General features: G+C 46.9%; 1 protein-coding gene across 1 annotated transcript; it reads right to left on the bottom strand.

Moving 5' to 3' along the window:
- LOC308224773 (rho GTPase-activating protein 20-like) lies at window positions 1-14,562 on the bottom strand (the record flags this gene model as incomplete). The annotated part of the gene is made up of 14 exons (XM_080624979.1): window positions 1-1,736; window positions 2,285-2,399; window positions 3,066-3,255; window positions 4,184-4,293; window positions 5,278-5,439; window positions 5,963-6,138; window positions 6,599-6,787; window positions 7,515-7,581; window positions 8,089-8,166; window positions 9,069-9,153; window positions 9,908-9,949; window positions 11,498-11,647; window positions 12,210-12,380; window positions 14,483-14,562. 14 exons carry the CDS (start codon window positions 14,560-14,562, stop codon window positions 1-3), a joined length of 3,351 nt encoding a protein of 1,116 aa, XP_080481105.1.
- Between the last annotated feature and the right edge of the window lie 261 nt (window positions 14,563-14,823).

The raw sequence follows: 14,823 nt of genomic DNA, 5'->3' as shown, positions 1-14,823 counted from the left end.
CTAGACAAAAGTCTCTTCTGCAAACGCCACTGTATCACGCTCCTCTGCGGCCACCTCTGCCAGTGGCTGGCTCCTGAGCCACTCCACCCTGCTCCGAAGGAGTTCATTCTCCACTGCTTCTGCTTCTGCTGCGGGACAGGTCTTGGTTTCATCATGCTTGAAATACTCCCTGATGGTGTTTCGAATGGAGGTGGGGAGGATGATACGGATGGTGTGGCTGAACGTGTTGAAGCCCTTGCCCTGGGTCGGCGCCTGCGCCATTTCCTCTGGCTTACTCTCCAGCTCCTCAGGAGTGGAGGCACTCTGGGGACTCTCTTTGTGCTCTGCCTGTGGGGATGGGGTCACTGGTCCATGGTGGTAGCGCCTGGAGATGGACTGCAGGACAAGAGGGGTGTTCTGCCCATAGAAAACTGTCTGGGGGATATGGACTTTCACAGTCTGCAAGCTTTTGGACAGGCTTTGCTCACTGCTGCTGCTGGGCGAGTCGCTGCTGCTGGTGTTTGCCAGGGATCCCTCCTCTTCCTCTTCCACTGGAGACCCACAAGAACTTCCTTTATTTGGGGCCACGTAAAAAGTTATCTTGGTGCGCTTCAGGCTCTCCTGGCTTGGAGGGCAGGCATCAGCGCTTTTGATTTCTATGTTTTTCACTGCCTTCTCCTTATGCTGTTGGTGGTTGCTTTGTGGGGGCTTCTCGCTGGCCGGGCTGGCAGCTGGGAGCTCAGGGTTTTGTTCAAACTCTTTGGTACAATCCTGGCTCCTGAGCCCTGGGCCAGGGACCCCTCCACAACTCAGCTGTCTCTCCTCTTCTTCCCAGTCAGTGTCAGTTAATGGGCTTCCCATGGCAGCTCTGCTGACAGGAGGAAAACTTTTCCTCTCTTCAAAGCAGTGATTGCTTTCTGCAGCCTTGGGTTCATACTCATGGGAACTGTCCAGATCACATGGATGTAAAGGCACAGGAGACCTGAGGGACTTGTGCCACTCTTTTGGGCACCTCTGGGTGATCCTGGGGGACACAGCATGGAGCCTGGCAGACGTACCGAACATGAATGGTAGGGATGAGACGTCTGTGGGACTAATGGCTGATGACTCTGAGCAGTAGGAGAAAGCGCTGTCTAAGGAGCTGAGTGAGGAGGCAGACGGGGAGGTGGTAGTGGAGGACAGGCTGGAGAAGCTGGACCTGTTGGACAGGCTGGATTTCTGAAAGCTGAGCTTCTTCACTGTAGAGCTGGTCCGAGGTGACTGCCACAAGTTCTGCCTGGCCTTATTAACCCCAGGGCTTAGGCCTTCATCAATCAACTTCTGGCTCTCTACCTGCAGCTGCTTGAGCCTGTGGATGTAGTCGGTATGGCTGCGCATGATGGTGGCATCACAGCTGGACTGACGGGCCACCGGCTCATGGCTCTGAGCAGGAAGCTGGGAGCTGAGGCAGACGCTGGGCTCCGACGAGCACCGGTCCCTGGCCGGGCTGAGTGAGCGTATTGAGCCGATGGAGCAGAAGGAGCCATCCTCTTCCAGGAGGTCATAGCTGTCTGCACTGGCGTTCTTCCGGGCTTTGCTTTGGTAGCAGGCTGTGATCTCACTGAACAAGTCCCAGTCCTCCGGATCCTCATCAAGTAACAAGCTGCTGGATGGTTCAAAAATGGCATCTGCTTCAGGTACCAGGTGATGCTTTGGTCCTTCTGGGTCACAAGCAGAAAATTCCAGCTCATCAGAGGAATCATCATGCTGAGCCAAGCCTATGCCCAGGGCAGAGAACACCAATTAATTTGTGGCCTATGTCTCCTAACCTTACAACCAAGGCAGGGAAATATACTCATGGAAAAGCAAAGTTGATCCGCTGTTTGCACAGGGACCAGAGCAAGACTGGGAACGATATCAAAAATGTTGGCTTGATGACCTGAGCTTTCACCACTGGCCTGTATTCATGGAGACAAATCAGCCTTTTTCCATTCAACCATTTGGTCTAGCTTTACAGAACTAACCTGGAAGAAAAGATTGCTGGGACATGGCATTGCTAAGGCTACACTAAATTCTTGTGATGGCTGGAATAGGTTGAACGGCATCCAAAGAGAAAGGCAACCAGGGACATTTCAAGAGATGCACTTCAGCCCTCTGCTTTGCCCTCTCTTCCTGCCTATGCCTTACAAAGGGAAAACCAAACTCAGCTGTTTTTCAATGCCTTTCCTTGGAAGAGACATGAAGGGAAAGCGAACTCTTTAGCATGAGGAGTTGAACTGTTAAAAGGTTTTAAATGTTTCTGGAAGACACAGTGGCACCAACTTACCCAGAGACCCCTCTGAGGTTTTGGACTTTTTGTCTGGTCTTTTAAACAAGGAAGCAATATCACCTCCAAAAATCTCTCCGGAGTTCTCAATCAGGAACTGCACTAACAAGGCCACCTGGCAAAGACATGAATTTACACAGTCAGTTTTATCAACATATAGCCAGCTGTATGAAGCAAGTCAAATCAGTCCTGGAATATTCCTTTTCCTTCTACAGAGATGTAATTTCCTACAGAACCTTTTGCTCAAGAAGCTGCTAAGGACGTGGCAATGTGTCTGTACAAACTACACTTAAGAAAGAATGTGAGCTCTATGAACCGGTACAGTGAGCCAGGTACAGCGAGCCAGGTACAGCATGTTCTACAATTTTCCTTACTATTGATAACACCTCATAAGCTACAAGCGAGCATTCCTCCCCTCTGATGCAATGTTGTACTCATTGCTTACTTTGTCTCTGCAAAATGGCTTTAAATCCACCTGAAGTGGCAATGTCTAACTTCAGTTGCTCCATCTTTCAGCTGCTGGACATGGTTTGCTTGACCATATAGAAGTTCATTTGCTAAAGCAATCATGGTTTTCCTTTCCATCCTGGATAAACTGAGTGGTTAAATTCCCCTACCAGCATGGCCACAGCTGCACAGGGGAAAGGACAAAGCCTGGATGCCACTCAGCCAGCACTGTCCCTAATTCTGTGCCTTCCTTTAGTCTACAAAATACAAATACTGCCCATAAAAAGCAGTAAAAGGGGAAGACAAGCATGACGCCAAACCCACAACAGATTACCTTCTTTGTAGACCTGCTCTCCTCTTCAGGCCCAGTGGGACTTGGTAGCCACAGCATATTGGGTGCTATGCAAAGAGCCAGATTAAAGGCATTCATCTGATTCACGCCGGAATTCTGCTCAATATGATGGAGGACTCCAAAGAGGTGTCTGAGTAAAATGAGGTTGGCCTCTGGAAGCTGGTTGACTAGACTATTCAGGGAGTGGAAACAAAGGAAAACAATGCTGTTCACAAACCTCCGCTCTTCAAATATCAGTAGTCCCAAACCATTTGCCCCCTTCTGCCCTTTTGCAACCACTTTGAGACTTTCACATGGGACAATAAAGTAAGACCTTGTCACTCCCCTCCACCAACTTTTGTGAGAGCCACAACTTTACATCCATGTTGCCTACCCACTCCGCTCTCAGAGCTGGAGGGACCAAGGGACTTGTGGCAGAAGTATGTAATGCCTTAACAAAACAATGCTTGCCTAAAAGCGATGCATACAGCTCCAGGCCAGCAGCACATGAGACAAAGCCATTGCCTGTGTCTCACACTATAGAGACAATGGAGGAAAGAGGCCCAGGCCAAACTGTCAGCTTCAAACACTGAGCTGAGCCATCGACAGCAAGAGGTCTGATATACTGCATATCCTACAGGATGCTGATAGACTGCTCCTGCTCAGGGCAGCAGCTTCAAGGCAGTAAAGCCATTTTCAAGGTCCCAGTCACCATCTTGGTGTGGGTATTTCTTCTAATGGCCAATAAGATAATCATTGGCTTCATTTTGAGCACATAAGAGAAAAGTTACCATTGTTAAGGACCTAATCCCACTGAGATTTGGTGTGCTCCTGGTGGCTGAATTACTGTGCCTTTTCAGCGTGCTGGTTCTGGTAACTTGAACTGGTAATCAGAAAAGAATTTTCTGATGACATTTTTAGGGGGGGTCAGAAATGTTCACAACGTTCATAAAAGACTCTTGAAAGGAAAATGTTCCGACCATTGACACCAGCAATCAGCAACAGCTCTACTGTGGCCTGGAGCATTGCCAAAGAGTCTCCCAGAAGATGAAGTCTATGCTTAGGGCTGTGTGCTCCCCCTTCTCCCATGGAAAGAAGCTTTTACAAAGGCTTCTACAAACCTTTTGATAGCTTCAATCTTATGTGCCCAATTTTCTGTGTCCACAGCTTCCATCCACAGTCCGTGCATGTCTGAGGATAGAACACTGTCAGGTATATTTCGGAGAAAATCCTGAATTAAATATATATATGCAGAGCAGTCTGGTCAGTTTTGAAGAACTTACTTTGTTTTCACGATGCATATAGTCATTGTTTATTCATATTAAGCACAAGATAAAACAAGACATGACACAAATACATTTCTCCTCCCCTCCCCACTTCACCAAGCTGTCCTCCTCAGGGCTCTTCCACTGCAGCACTGCAGGACTGTGTTGCAGCCCTTGTGCCGTGTCCCTTCTCCAGAGCAGGACTCATCTCTACCGCAGCAGGCAGAGGACTCATCCCTATGGCTGTGCACAGTTCTGTTTGAAAGATTTCTCAGCTATGATTATTGCTGGGTTTTTTTCCTCAGGTGACTGTTTAACAACTTAATGTATGTCTCGCATTGGAAAGGGCCTGAACATCCTCCCAGTCAACTGGTTTTTGTATTAGGCCATCAAGAGCAAGAGATGGGGATGGCTTTTGATACTCCAGGTGCCTGAATTTTTCTGACCAGATTTAATTGCAAAAGATAGGCTTTTTCTCACTAAAACTTCAATGGCGTGAGTCCTCTCATATCTCCCTGCAGTCTCTTCTGTGTGTCCAGAAAGGACTGAGAGCATCTGTGCCGCCGCCAAAGGATTTCATGTTAGTGCAGCATCTGAATTGCTGACCCCAGACTCTGGCATGTTATTTGGCACTGTATAGATACCATGGTTATCTTGGAGGTAGACGTTCCTATATCACCTGCTGAAGGCTGTTTTGTACAGAGAGGTGTAAAATGAAACACTGGCCTGAAGGCTACTGCATGTATCTGCATGTGAAAGCAAGCACCACTCAGTCAGACAGGTACCTTTGTGCACATAGATGGACAAAGCCATCAGATGAGAACGTCTCTTGCTGGGAAAATGCTTTCTATACCTTCCCCAAACTTTCCTACCCATAAAGACTCATGTTGCTTCCTTAAAGAAGGAAGTTACTATTAGCCCAGACAGCTGAGTTATTTGGCCAAACATACCGTGATGACTGCTGCAGCCACAAAGACTGACTCTCCATCCACCTGGACATCATCTCCGGAGTTCAGCTTCTCTTTCAACTCCTTGCAAGTCTTGGCATTGGCAGAACGTCTGAAAATGCCCCTAGTAGAGGGACCTTCATGGTACAGCAGGAGCAGCATATCCTAAGAAAAAGCCCAATTGTACTTAAGAGCCTAACACTTTACCCTGTAGTTTGTGTATATCTCACACAATTATAACATAATAAGACCTAGTCAGTACAGGAAGAGGACAGACATACAAGAGGTTTGTCATGATTTAACCAGGGACAAGAGCCTGTCAGCTAAGTTGCCGGTACAGTTGATGTGGGTACGCTTATCCTGGGGCAAGTGTGAGTCCATTGGACTCTTTTAGTGAGTGAGGTCTAAGCTATGTAGCATATGGACTATGGCATAGTCCACTGACATTGCCCCTTGGCAACTTCTGTTGGCCTGGTTGGAGACACCCATTGAAACGGGATGGACATCTTTGCACGAAGCAATATGGATTACACAGGAGAGGGATGCTCTTACTCTTGTAACTGAGCTAGCATCACAAGCAAATGATGGTCTTCATCATCCAACCCTCATAAATGCCACAAGTGGCTTTAAGTTCTAGGCTAAACACATAAAGTTTATGTCAGGACAACCAGTCCAGGCTGCTCCTTACCATGATTGGCTTGGGAAGGATCCCATCAGGACAGACAGAAGACAGAGACAGGCCGAAGAGCTTCCGTGAGGTGGTAGGTGACTGCGAAGGAGGGCTGCCCGTGGGGGTGCTGGTGCTGCGGCGCAGGGCCCAGTCAATCAAGGACTTTTTCCTCTTGGTGTGTTTCTGCAGTGACTCTGAAAGAAAACACACACCTTCATTACACATCTGTCTGTGCTTCTACTGGCCAGTGAGGGACCTACAGTGGAGGCAGAGTTTCTGGCTGAGCAAGGACTGTCTACCATCACTTGTTTAATAACTACACTCTAAATGGGGACAGACAGGTAATATATAGCAGTGAAAATACTTGTTCATAGCCCAGCCATCAGCAAAACTTCTGTTCAATCACTGTTCTTCAGTGAACGTTGCTGTCTGTGCAGTGTAAGAATGGCTTGCAATTGAAAGCAAATCAAGGACTGAAAGCCAATTCTGAATATTTTCACAAACAAATTTAGCCTCTCTGCAATCTCTTCCTCTTTGCATACATTCAGGTATGAGCATGACTCTGGGATATGTATACAAAGTCAGGAAGAGTTTGGCATTGCCATGGCATGCAGCTGTCTCTGCTGGGTTGTAACATACTCCTGCAGCCCCTACCTCTCCTCAGCTGCATTGGAGCTTGGGGCCGGGGTTTCAGAACAAACTGACACTGTTTTTCCTTTGGGAGCTGATCAAGGAAGGAAGCTTCTGTCCCATCAGCCAGGAGGGTGTTATTGTTGATTCCTTGTTGCTGGTCAGCAGAGTCCCGGATACAGCTCAGTGCGATGCTGAAAGGATGCTCATGCCCTGTTGAGCAGAGAGATGTATGAAGAGCAAGAAAAGATGCAGAGCTATGTGAAAACAGCTCCAGATCTGGGCAGGAGGATGCAGCCACATCCAACGGCTTCTACTGCAGCTGGGCCTCTAAGCAATGTTGCTCAAAACCTCCACCTGTGGCCTAAAGAGGCCAGGGCACACCTATGCATACATATGATCATGGGTTTACAAGTAAGTTCATCCAGTTAAACCTGGCCAGCCACCCTTCATTAGCAGCTCTCCAGCACATCATGCAACAAAGCACATTAATTGGATTTACGCTCTTATTAATAGGCTTATGGGCCCCACTGCACTAACAAAATACTCTAAGCATTGCTCTGTGTAGGAGTTGGCTTATTATAACAGTTCAGTATGTATTGGATGGATACAAAAACTAAGCATGTGTCATGATGAGCTGGAAAACATCAAAACCCACCCAAAACTAAATGTGAAGTCTAAAGAGTCCCAGAATAACAGTCTTATTATGAGAACATGGTCTTTGGAGCAAGATCTCTTTAATAAACCGGCATGTATAAACTTCCTTGGAGAGCCTGGGGATTTATTTATTGGGTTACCACTGAAAAACCTAACAACGTAACGCAGAGTTAATGCAGAGATTACTCATTCAGCATAACTAAGCAGTATGTTATAAGGCAAAACAGTCGGAGCAATGGCTGCACCGTCTGTCAGAGAAGCAAGCAGCAGTTTAAATGCTTACCAATGAGAGGGTAAGCAGGGTCATCTTTTCCTGAGATCACCCAGAGGTGGTGTTCACTTGTCCTGCCCTGGAGGTGGAGGAACAGAGAAGAGAAAAACATCAGGTAAAGGGGGCCAGGGTGAGGGTCCGTAAGGTTGCACTCAGAAAGCAACACACAGCAACAAAGGGCTGAACAGATCAATGAGTATACAGCTGTTACACACTGTAATGGGCACGGCTGGACCACTGCAATGGGCAAGGCTCATCTGATAACATCGCTGCTTTGTTCAGTGTATCATTTCATTAGTAAGCCTTTGACAAGCTTGACTCAATCCTAATGCTGGATTGTGAGCATGAAGTCCTCTGAAATCCAATGGACTTCCGTATACAAGGTTTGAATTTAATGCAGGTGTGTAAGCATGTCTGTGTTTCTAATACTTGGCACTCACACAAACAGATTGCTTCATCTTGTAGTCCAGAGAGTATTAATGCCTGACTGGTTAGCTACAGCACTTCTCCACATCTGCACTGCCCTGTCAACTGGATGTTGCTAGCTTCCTTAGCTAAGACTTGGCAGACTGCAACTGCCACTTACAGGAAGTCCGAGCTGTTCAAGGGTCTTCTTCATCACACTCTCTGCAGTTTCCATATTGGACACATTGACGGTGGTAGTCTAGAAAAGAAAGCAGAGAAAACAGAGGAAGCTAATAAGAAGGGATGAAGTTTGGTTGCAGTTTCTTTTAGCTTGAAAGTTTGGGGGAAAAGTCACGTACCTGTTTATTGACTGTCTTTACTTAATGTTCATGGTTAGAAGAGTTGAATGAATTTGAACTACACTGGAATCATTGTTAAGGGTGATGGCTAAACATTGTGAAAACTGTTCTCCACTATTTCTTATATCATAGGTTTATTATACCATCCAAAGACTTAGTCCAGTAGAAATCACAGGATGTGGGTGGTGTTCAGATGCTGTATTTGATCACATCAGTATTTGACTGACTGTAGTGCCACTGTCACTCCAAAAGGTGACTGTGGCACCATGCTAATAAACCACAAGCATCAGGGTTGCTCTCTGAGGGAAGAGTACCCAGGAAGTAAATGTCACTGGCCAAGCTTGGCATGAAGCCTAGAAATGTATGCTATTAATATGAAGAGACCGGGGCACGTTCCAGTCTAAATTAATTCAGAACACACCAGCGACTCTTTCATGATCAATTTCCTCATCTTATTGCACTGAAAATAGGAATGGCTGGACACTCAACCACAGAACTTAACCACAGTTACCAAGTGAAGCAGAAGGAAAGGAGTAAAAAAGCCAGAGGCCAAGAATAATCTTAAGAATTAAATGCTTTTTGGTAAGGGTCTGGCTGCCCCCTCATTTCCTAAGCCAAAACTGAAGCCCATTCCAGTGGGAAGGCTGCAGCTGCCCAGAGGCACACCCTCTAAAACCTTTTCGTGAGGCTTGAATTTTAAACAGAGGTGGCGGCAGCAGCCCCACAGCCCTGCCTTCCCAGCCCTACCCCACAGACCTCCACGTAGCATCAATCTAAAGAGCAGGTTCTCAGTTTTACTTACAGAAGAACAGCTGTCAGCATCCAGCACAAAGATCTGAAGCGACAGATTCTTCGGATATTCATTCTGTTTTACCTCATTGATATGCCTGGAAGTCAAAGAAAAGGGAAGGGGATATAACTTCCTAACCAAACTTGAAAAGGCCCCTAAGAAGGATCCTAGAGATCCAAAGGACCCACTCCTTGGCACTGTAATAAGTAGAGATTAATTACAACAGTAACAATAATGTGCAATGCTCATAGTGTGGTCACATGCTCTTAATGGCTTATTTATTTGAGGCCCAAGACTAGCAAAACCCGTCATGACAGCACTTTAATGCAGACAGATGTGTCTAGCACAACACCTTCCAGCATCCCTAAGACCACTACTATTCTTCACGAACCAAGAGACTTCTTCCCCTCTCTGTACCCATATAAACATTTCTGCCAGGAGATGTTAGTGGAAACAACATATAAAAACATAACATGAAAAAGAAATAACTGTGGCCTCCAGATGCCACCAAATACAATCTTGAATCAAAAAAAAAAAACCCCAACATTTGAAGAATCAGAAACACTTGTGCCATTTCCATAGTCATTAGCAAAGTCAACCTCCAGCTCCAAAGCAAAAAAGGTGCTCCATCAACGTTATCTTCTAGTGGGTTTCATCTTTTCTGGACTGCTAACACCAATTTTGCTTTCAAGCAGGGCTTCTACATTCAGGTTTCAAAGGTGGACTTTTCGGACAGTAGCTAGACACTTCATGTACTGAAAATCAGGGGGCAACTTGACACCTAACGTGACAATATCTCTGGGGACTGTAGAGGAACCAGCCAGGAGGAGGATGAAAGGAGGGTCACTTACCACAGTAATGCTGACAGCCATCGCTCCTTCACGTCAGCTGAGCTGAAGATAAAAAGGGAGGCAGATGATCAAACAAGTGCTGAGTGGGTAACAGCCTTTGGAAACTCTACCCAGTTTCATTTATATATAGCTGCAAGTCAAAGTTCCTTCCTGCAAAGCCCTGGAACAAAAGCACAGTCCTTTCCTGCCTCTGTCCTATTTTAACAGTAACAAAAATAATAATAACAAAAAAATTCCAGAAACAACCTGGGCTACATTTCCTGCCCACGCTGGTGAGTGTTGAGATAAGGAACAAATATCTTTCTGTGATGCTGGAGTTAACTCATCTCGTAGGCCCTTGTTATTTCTGCAGCGACCTTTAATTGCTATTGTCTTTCTCTTATTATTTCCTTCCCAGTGTCTGCCATTCCTAGAAGCTTCTGCTGCCAACATGGGTTACCCAGGCCTCAGTGATGTGAAGGAAATGGAACTGCTGTTGAGTTGGGACTAAGACACAAATGCCAAGTTGCATGTCAAGAGGATGAATCCTAACTGAGAATGCATCACCTGGGAGAGACCATCCTGACCCCTGTAAATGATGAGACAGCATGTATGAAACCATGGGATGGTTCCCAGTTCTTTTTTCCACCAAGGCAGCTGCCCCACAGAAGGAAGAGCATCTAGTGGGGCACAACTTCCTAGGGGTGCCGGCATCCCTGAGGATGGGGTGACCCTGAAGATCGCTCACCTCTCTGCTCTGCAGAAGAGAGTATGAAGTGGAGATGCCTGAGCCAGCTGAGCTGCCTGTGGGTATGCCAGCTCTAGATTCAGCTTAGCCAGGATAGACTAAGCTCCAGGTAATAAAAAACTCATCTGCTTTTTGGTGAGTCTTATTAGCTCAGACACAACATTGGTACAGCCTTTGAGATGGCACTTGGATATGAAGGGCTTATTCTTTAGCCTGCTCCATGCTCCCCTGCATTTCTAGTTTCGGGGTTAGCAAGGGCTGAGTGAGCTCTGGACTGTGCAGCTTGTGTGCAGACCCATCCTGAAGAACCTTTCTAGTTTTATAGTTAGTTTGTTGTGTGGGCTTGGGACACCCGGGCAGATAGTGCAGGAGGAAGGTTTGCCCATGCCACACGAGGAGCGAATAAAGGTTTTAATCCTGGCACAAGGCAATCTGGCATTTTCATTGACATAACTAACCTGTCCTTCATAATGAAAATCTCTCAAACTAGGGCTAAGCTCCTACAGAAATGGCTGCTGGCAGGTGCTGAAACAACATGCTTGTAAGTTATATGATGGGACAAGCTGGTTTGCTATGGCAGATTTGGTGGTGATGTTCCAGATCCTCTGCAGCAGGCTTAGCCATTCCTTTAACAACACTTGCAAGCCCCGCTGGTCCTCTAAAAGGCTCGCAGGGACCAACCTGCCGATATCTTTCTAAGATTACAGTCTCCCAATGTCCAGGTCTTTACCACACTGTCTAATGGGGGTGGAAGTCCTCTACTCAATGGAGAGAAGGGTTCTAGTAGAGTTTAGGGCCCTACAGCCTCAGTCATCATTTCACTTAACAGGCTGCAGAGGGAGGTCTGGTGTCTGATGAGGTACCTGAAGGTGACAACATAGTTGGTGATAGGCCAGCCGATGACAAACGAATTCTCAGGACCCATCTTTTTCTCTGTCACTTCGCTGAGGCAGGTACCGGTCCACACTTCACTCAGATGCACCTGCTTTTTCAGCTTCAGGCTGCAGGAGGACCTGCAAGTCAAATGATGGATTTCTTAGCCCAGATGGTAACCTTTCAGTCACGAGACGCAGTGACAGCAACAAGCCTCCCCAGAACTAAATGTCTGGGCATATGGAGGGAATACCAGAGATGCAAATAGATTTTGGGGTTGGTGGCTGCAGCGGGACAGCTTAGGGCAAGGGATCCACTACAGCCACATGCAGGTAGATGGTGATTTAGGCTAATTGCTGTACATGCTAATAGCTGGAGTTACCTAGGCTCTTAATTTATGTGTGGCAGAAGTAGCCAGGCCAGGAATCAATTTTCTGTCCTTACTGCCTCATGCCCTCATGCTATTTTTTCAAGAAGCCACATAAGGGAAAGGGCAAAACCAATCAGACAACCTTTTCCTTCGGGAAAATAAAGCGAAGCATTAATACCAGGAAGAATTTCTAGATGGGGAAAGGGGAAGCGCCACGTTTTAGATCCACATTTGCAAAGAAGAGTTGTTTTGATGCCCACTCCACAAATAGCTCAGAGCCTAACATTAACAGCACATACTGGGGTAGAGGAGTGAGTGTGAATTCCTCTTACTTGGACTTGGCGATGACCAGCACATCACTGAACAAGATCAGATGTCTTTCCTGGGTCTGCAGGCCCACAGTTAGCTGTACGCGCTCATCCAGGACGAAAGTGGAGCCTGGGCTGCTGAACACCCCACTTGGCAGCCCATTGTCTGAATGGGAAGAGGAAAGCGTAGATTCCCTAGGGAAGGAAGAAAAATCATCAGGCTTTGTCAGAAGCTTTTCTCACCCAGGTTCATGATTGAAGACAGGCGACTGGTTTGGAACAGCCTCATAGCCCCGTGCTTCTCCCAGCACTGCCCGTACTGCTCTCCCTTCTGAACTGCATTTGCCTGCCTCTGCCCAATTCATTTTATCAGCCTCAGACAGATGGAAAACTGCCTAAATGCCCACGCAACATCTGGGGAGGCTGAGCCGCTGAAACATTCCTTTTTGAGTTATTTCTCACTCAGGTAAAACACTTATTTCCCACATGTGCATGTGAGCTATGACTCACGGAAAACCCATGGCTCGTGGCACTGCTCAGCCTGGTGTGAGGAGGGACTACCATTTCTGCACGTGTTTTCCATCCATTCTGAACTGCTTGTCAATGCTGGGGCTGCAGCACAGAGAAAACGAACTGCATGTACCCATCTAATTCCAGCCATCTGATCGCCTGGCTGAAATCCAGCATCTTGTTTCTCCTGAGAAAGATAAAGGTGCTAACCATTTCCCCAAAACCACAATGGTTTTTGCATGTTGACTGCAATCAACAAGTCATCATCGGAACTGAACCACATCCTTTCTCTATGCTCTCCCCAGCTGGAATAGCTCTGCCAATTGCTAATCTCCCCGTTTGCCTCTCAGCACCCTCCTCTGCGCTGCTCCTGGCTCTGGTTGGCAGTGGCTAGCAGTACAACAGGTCCCATAGTTATTTCCTGCATCTATCCTGGCTCTGCAGGTGGGTTTGCGCTGAATGAACAAGAAACATTTATTTGCTGAGCCTTGTTCAAAGCCTGTGTTTGCATGCCCGACCCTGACTGAATTGGATAACCTCTGAGACATGGCCTTAGAGTCATGTAGATAGAAAACCCCTCACAAATCCTCCTGTCTCTACACATAGACAAAGCCATGTATCTCGCTTTGGAAGATGCATGTGGAAGAGATACTTACCTTCCCTCCATCCCTCACAATATTACTCTAGTGTGAGGGCAGTCTCTACACATATGAAAAAGCACACGAGCTTTAAAGGTAGTATTTTTGACATGGTTAGTCACAACTCAGCTTCCATTGGCCTCATAACTGGGGAGTGATCCCATGATTTCATGGGAGTGAGGTTAAAGCTTGCCAGCGTCTGCTTTTTAAAGTCATCCCACAGCCACAGGAACACCCTCACTGTTGCAAGGAGAAATTCCCTCTTCCCTCCTCACCTCTCCACAGCCACTAAGGAGAGACTTCTTGGCTTATGCATCTGTTGGCTTTACAAGTGAGAAGCTAAATCACCTTTAAACTTGGTATTAAAAGCTTTCCATGTGAGTCAACTGAGCAGTGGGAGCCACAGCATCTCACAGTCTCAGCAGTATATTTCCTAAAGCTGGAGGAGTTACACAGCTCTGTAAGCCCAACAGCAGGATAGCAAAAAAAAATCTCACCAATACTCTGGTGGCCTAAGCAAAGATGGCATTGTACCAGCTCCCTCCATAGCAATCCATCATGAGAAGCGTTTAAAGCCTCCCTCCCTCAGGAGGATATTCTCCAGCCAAATAAAGTCAAGAATTTGTTTCTCTTTGCTGCTTTTTTTTTAGTGCAATTTAGAAAGGGGTGGGGGCGATGACAAAGAAGCCACATAACTTGGTCAGGAAACAACCAAACGAAAATCAGTCCTGCCCTTTACAATCCTATGAGACTGACCTCATGGGGACAGGTCCATGGGGATGATGCTCGTATTACCATGCTTCGCCCAATTCCCATGCCCTGATGGGCTGGAATGCAGCAAGATGAATGTCTGGCATGTTTGTACCTGGCTCTACCTGCTGACACTGCTGGTGCTTTACCTCTGCAGGAGCAAAGCATCAGTAGAGCACTGGATGGCTCCGGAGTGGCAGGCAAGAGAGGGAGCTTTTCACCACCCAAGCCGGTAGTTAGGGAAAGCTGCTGTCACCCGACAGGGACATGACTGTCCTGAAGCATGGCTGGTACTGATGGCTCTCCCACCAAACATCCTGATCTTATGCCACCCTACACAGCACAGGCAGGATGTCGGCAGAAAGGTGGAAAAAGGAGTCAGAAAGGTACTTCCTCTACCTGGAATGGCACTTTGACTTGCCAAGGGCTTTAGTAATGGCAGAAGGGGTAGATCGTCTTCTTTGGACTATGGGCTTCATCTTCTGCAAGACAAAAAGACATTCCAGTTAGCCTGGCCACCGTGGAAGCAGATCTGCTCACTGCACTCCACAAGGTCACTTTTTATCTAGTTAAACACTCATGAAACCTCAGCACTGAAAGCTGTGATCTGTGTTTTCAGACACCTCCCTCCCCTTCCTTATTATTAAAGCTCTTGTCAACCCTCACTTTTATGTGGGACACTTAAAACTTTCCTAACTTGAAATGCTTCCAGTTTTCACAGCCAAAGCTCATAGTAATGA

This window comes from Psittacula echo, assembly GCF_963264785.1.
Source record: "Psittacula echo genome assembly, chromosome: 8".
NCBI lineage: Eukaryota > Metazoa > Chordata > Aves > Psittaciformes > Psittacidae > Psittacula > Psittacula echo.
Note: the sequence above shows the minus strand (reverse complement) of the source record. Positions and strands in the feature narration are given on the sequence as shown.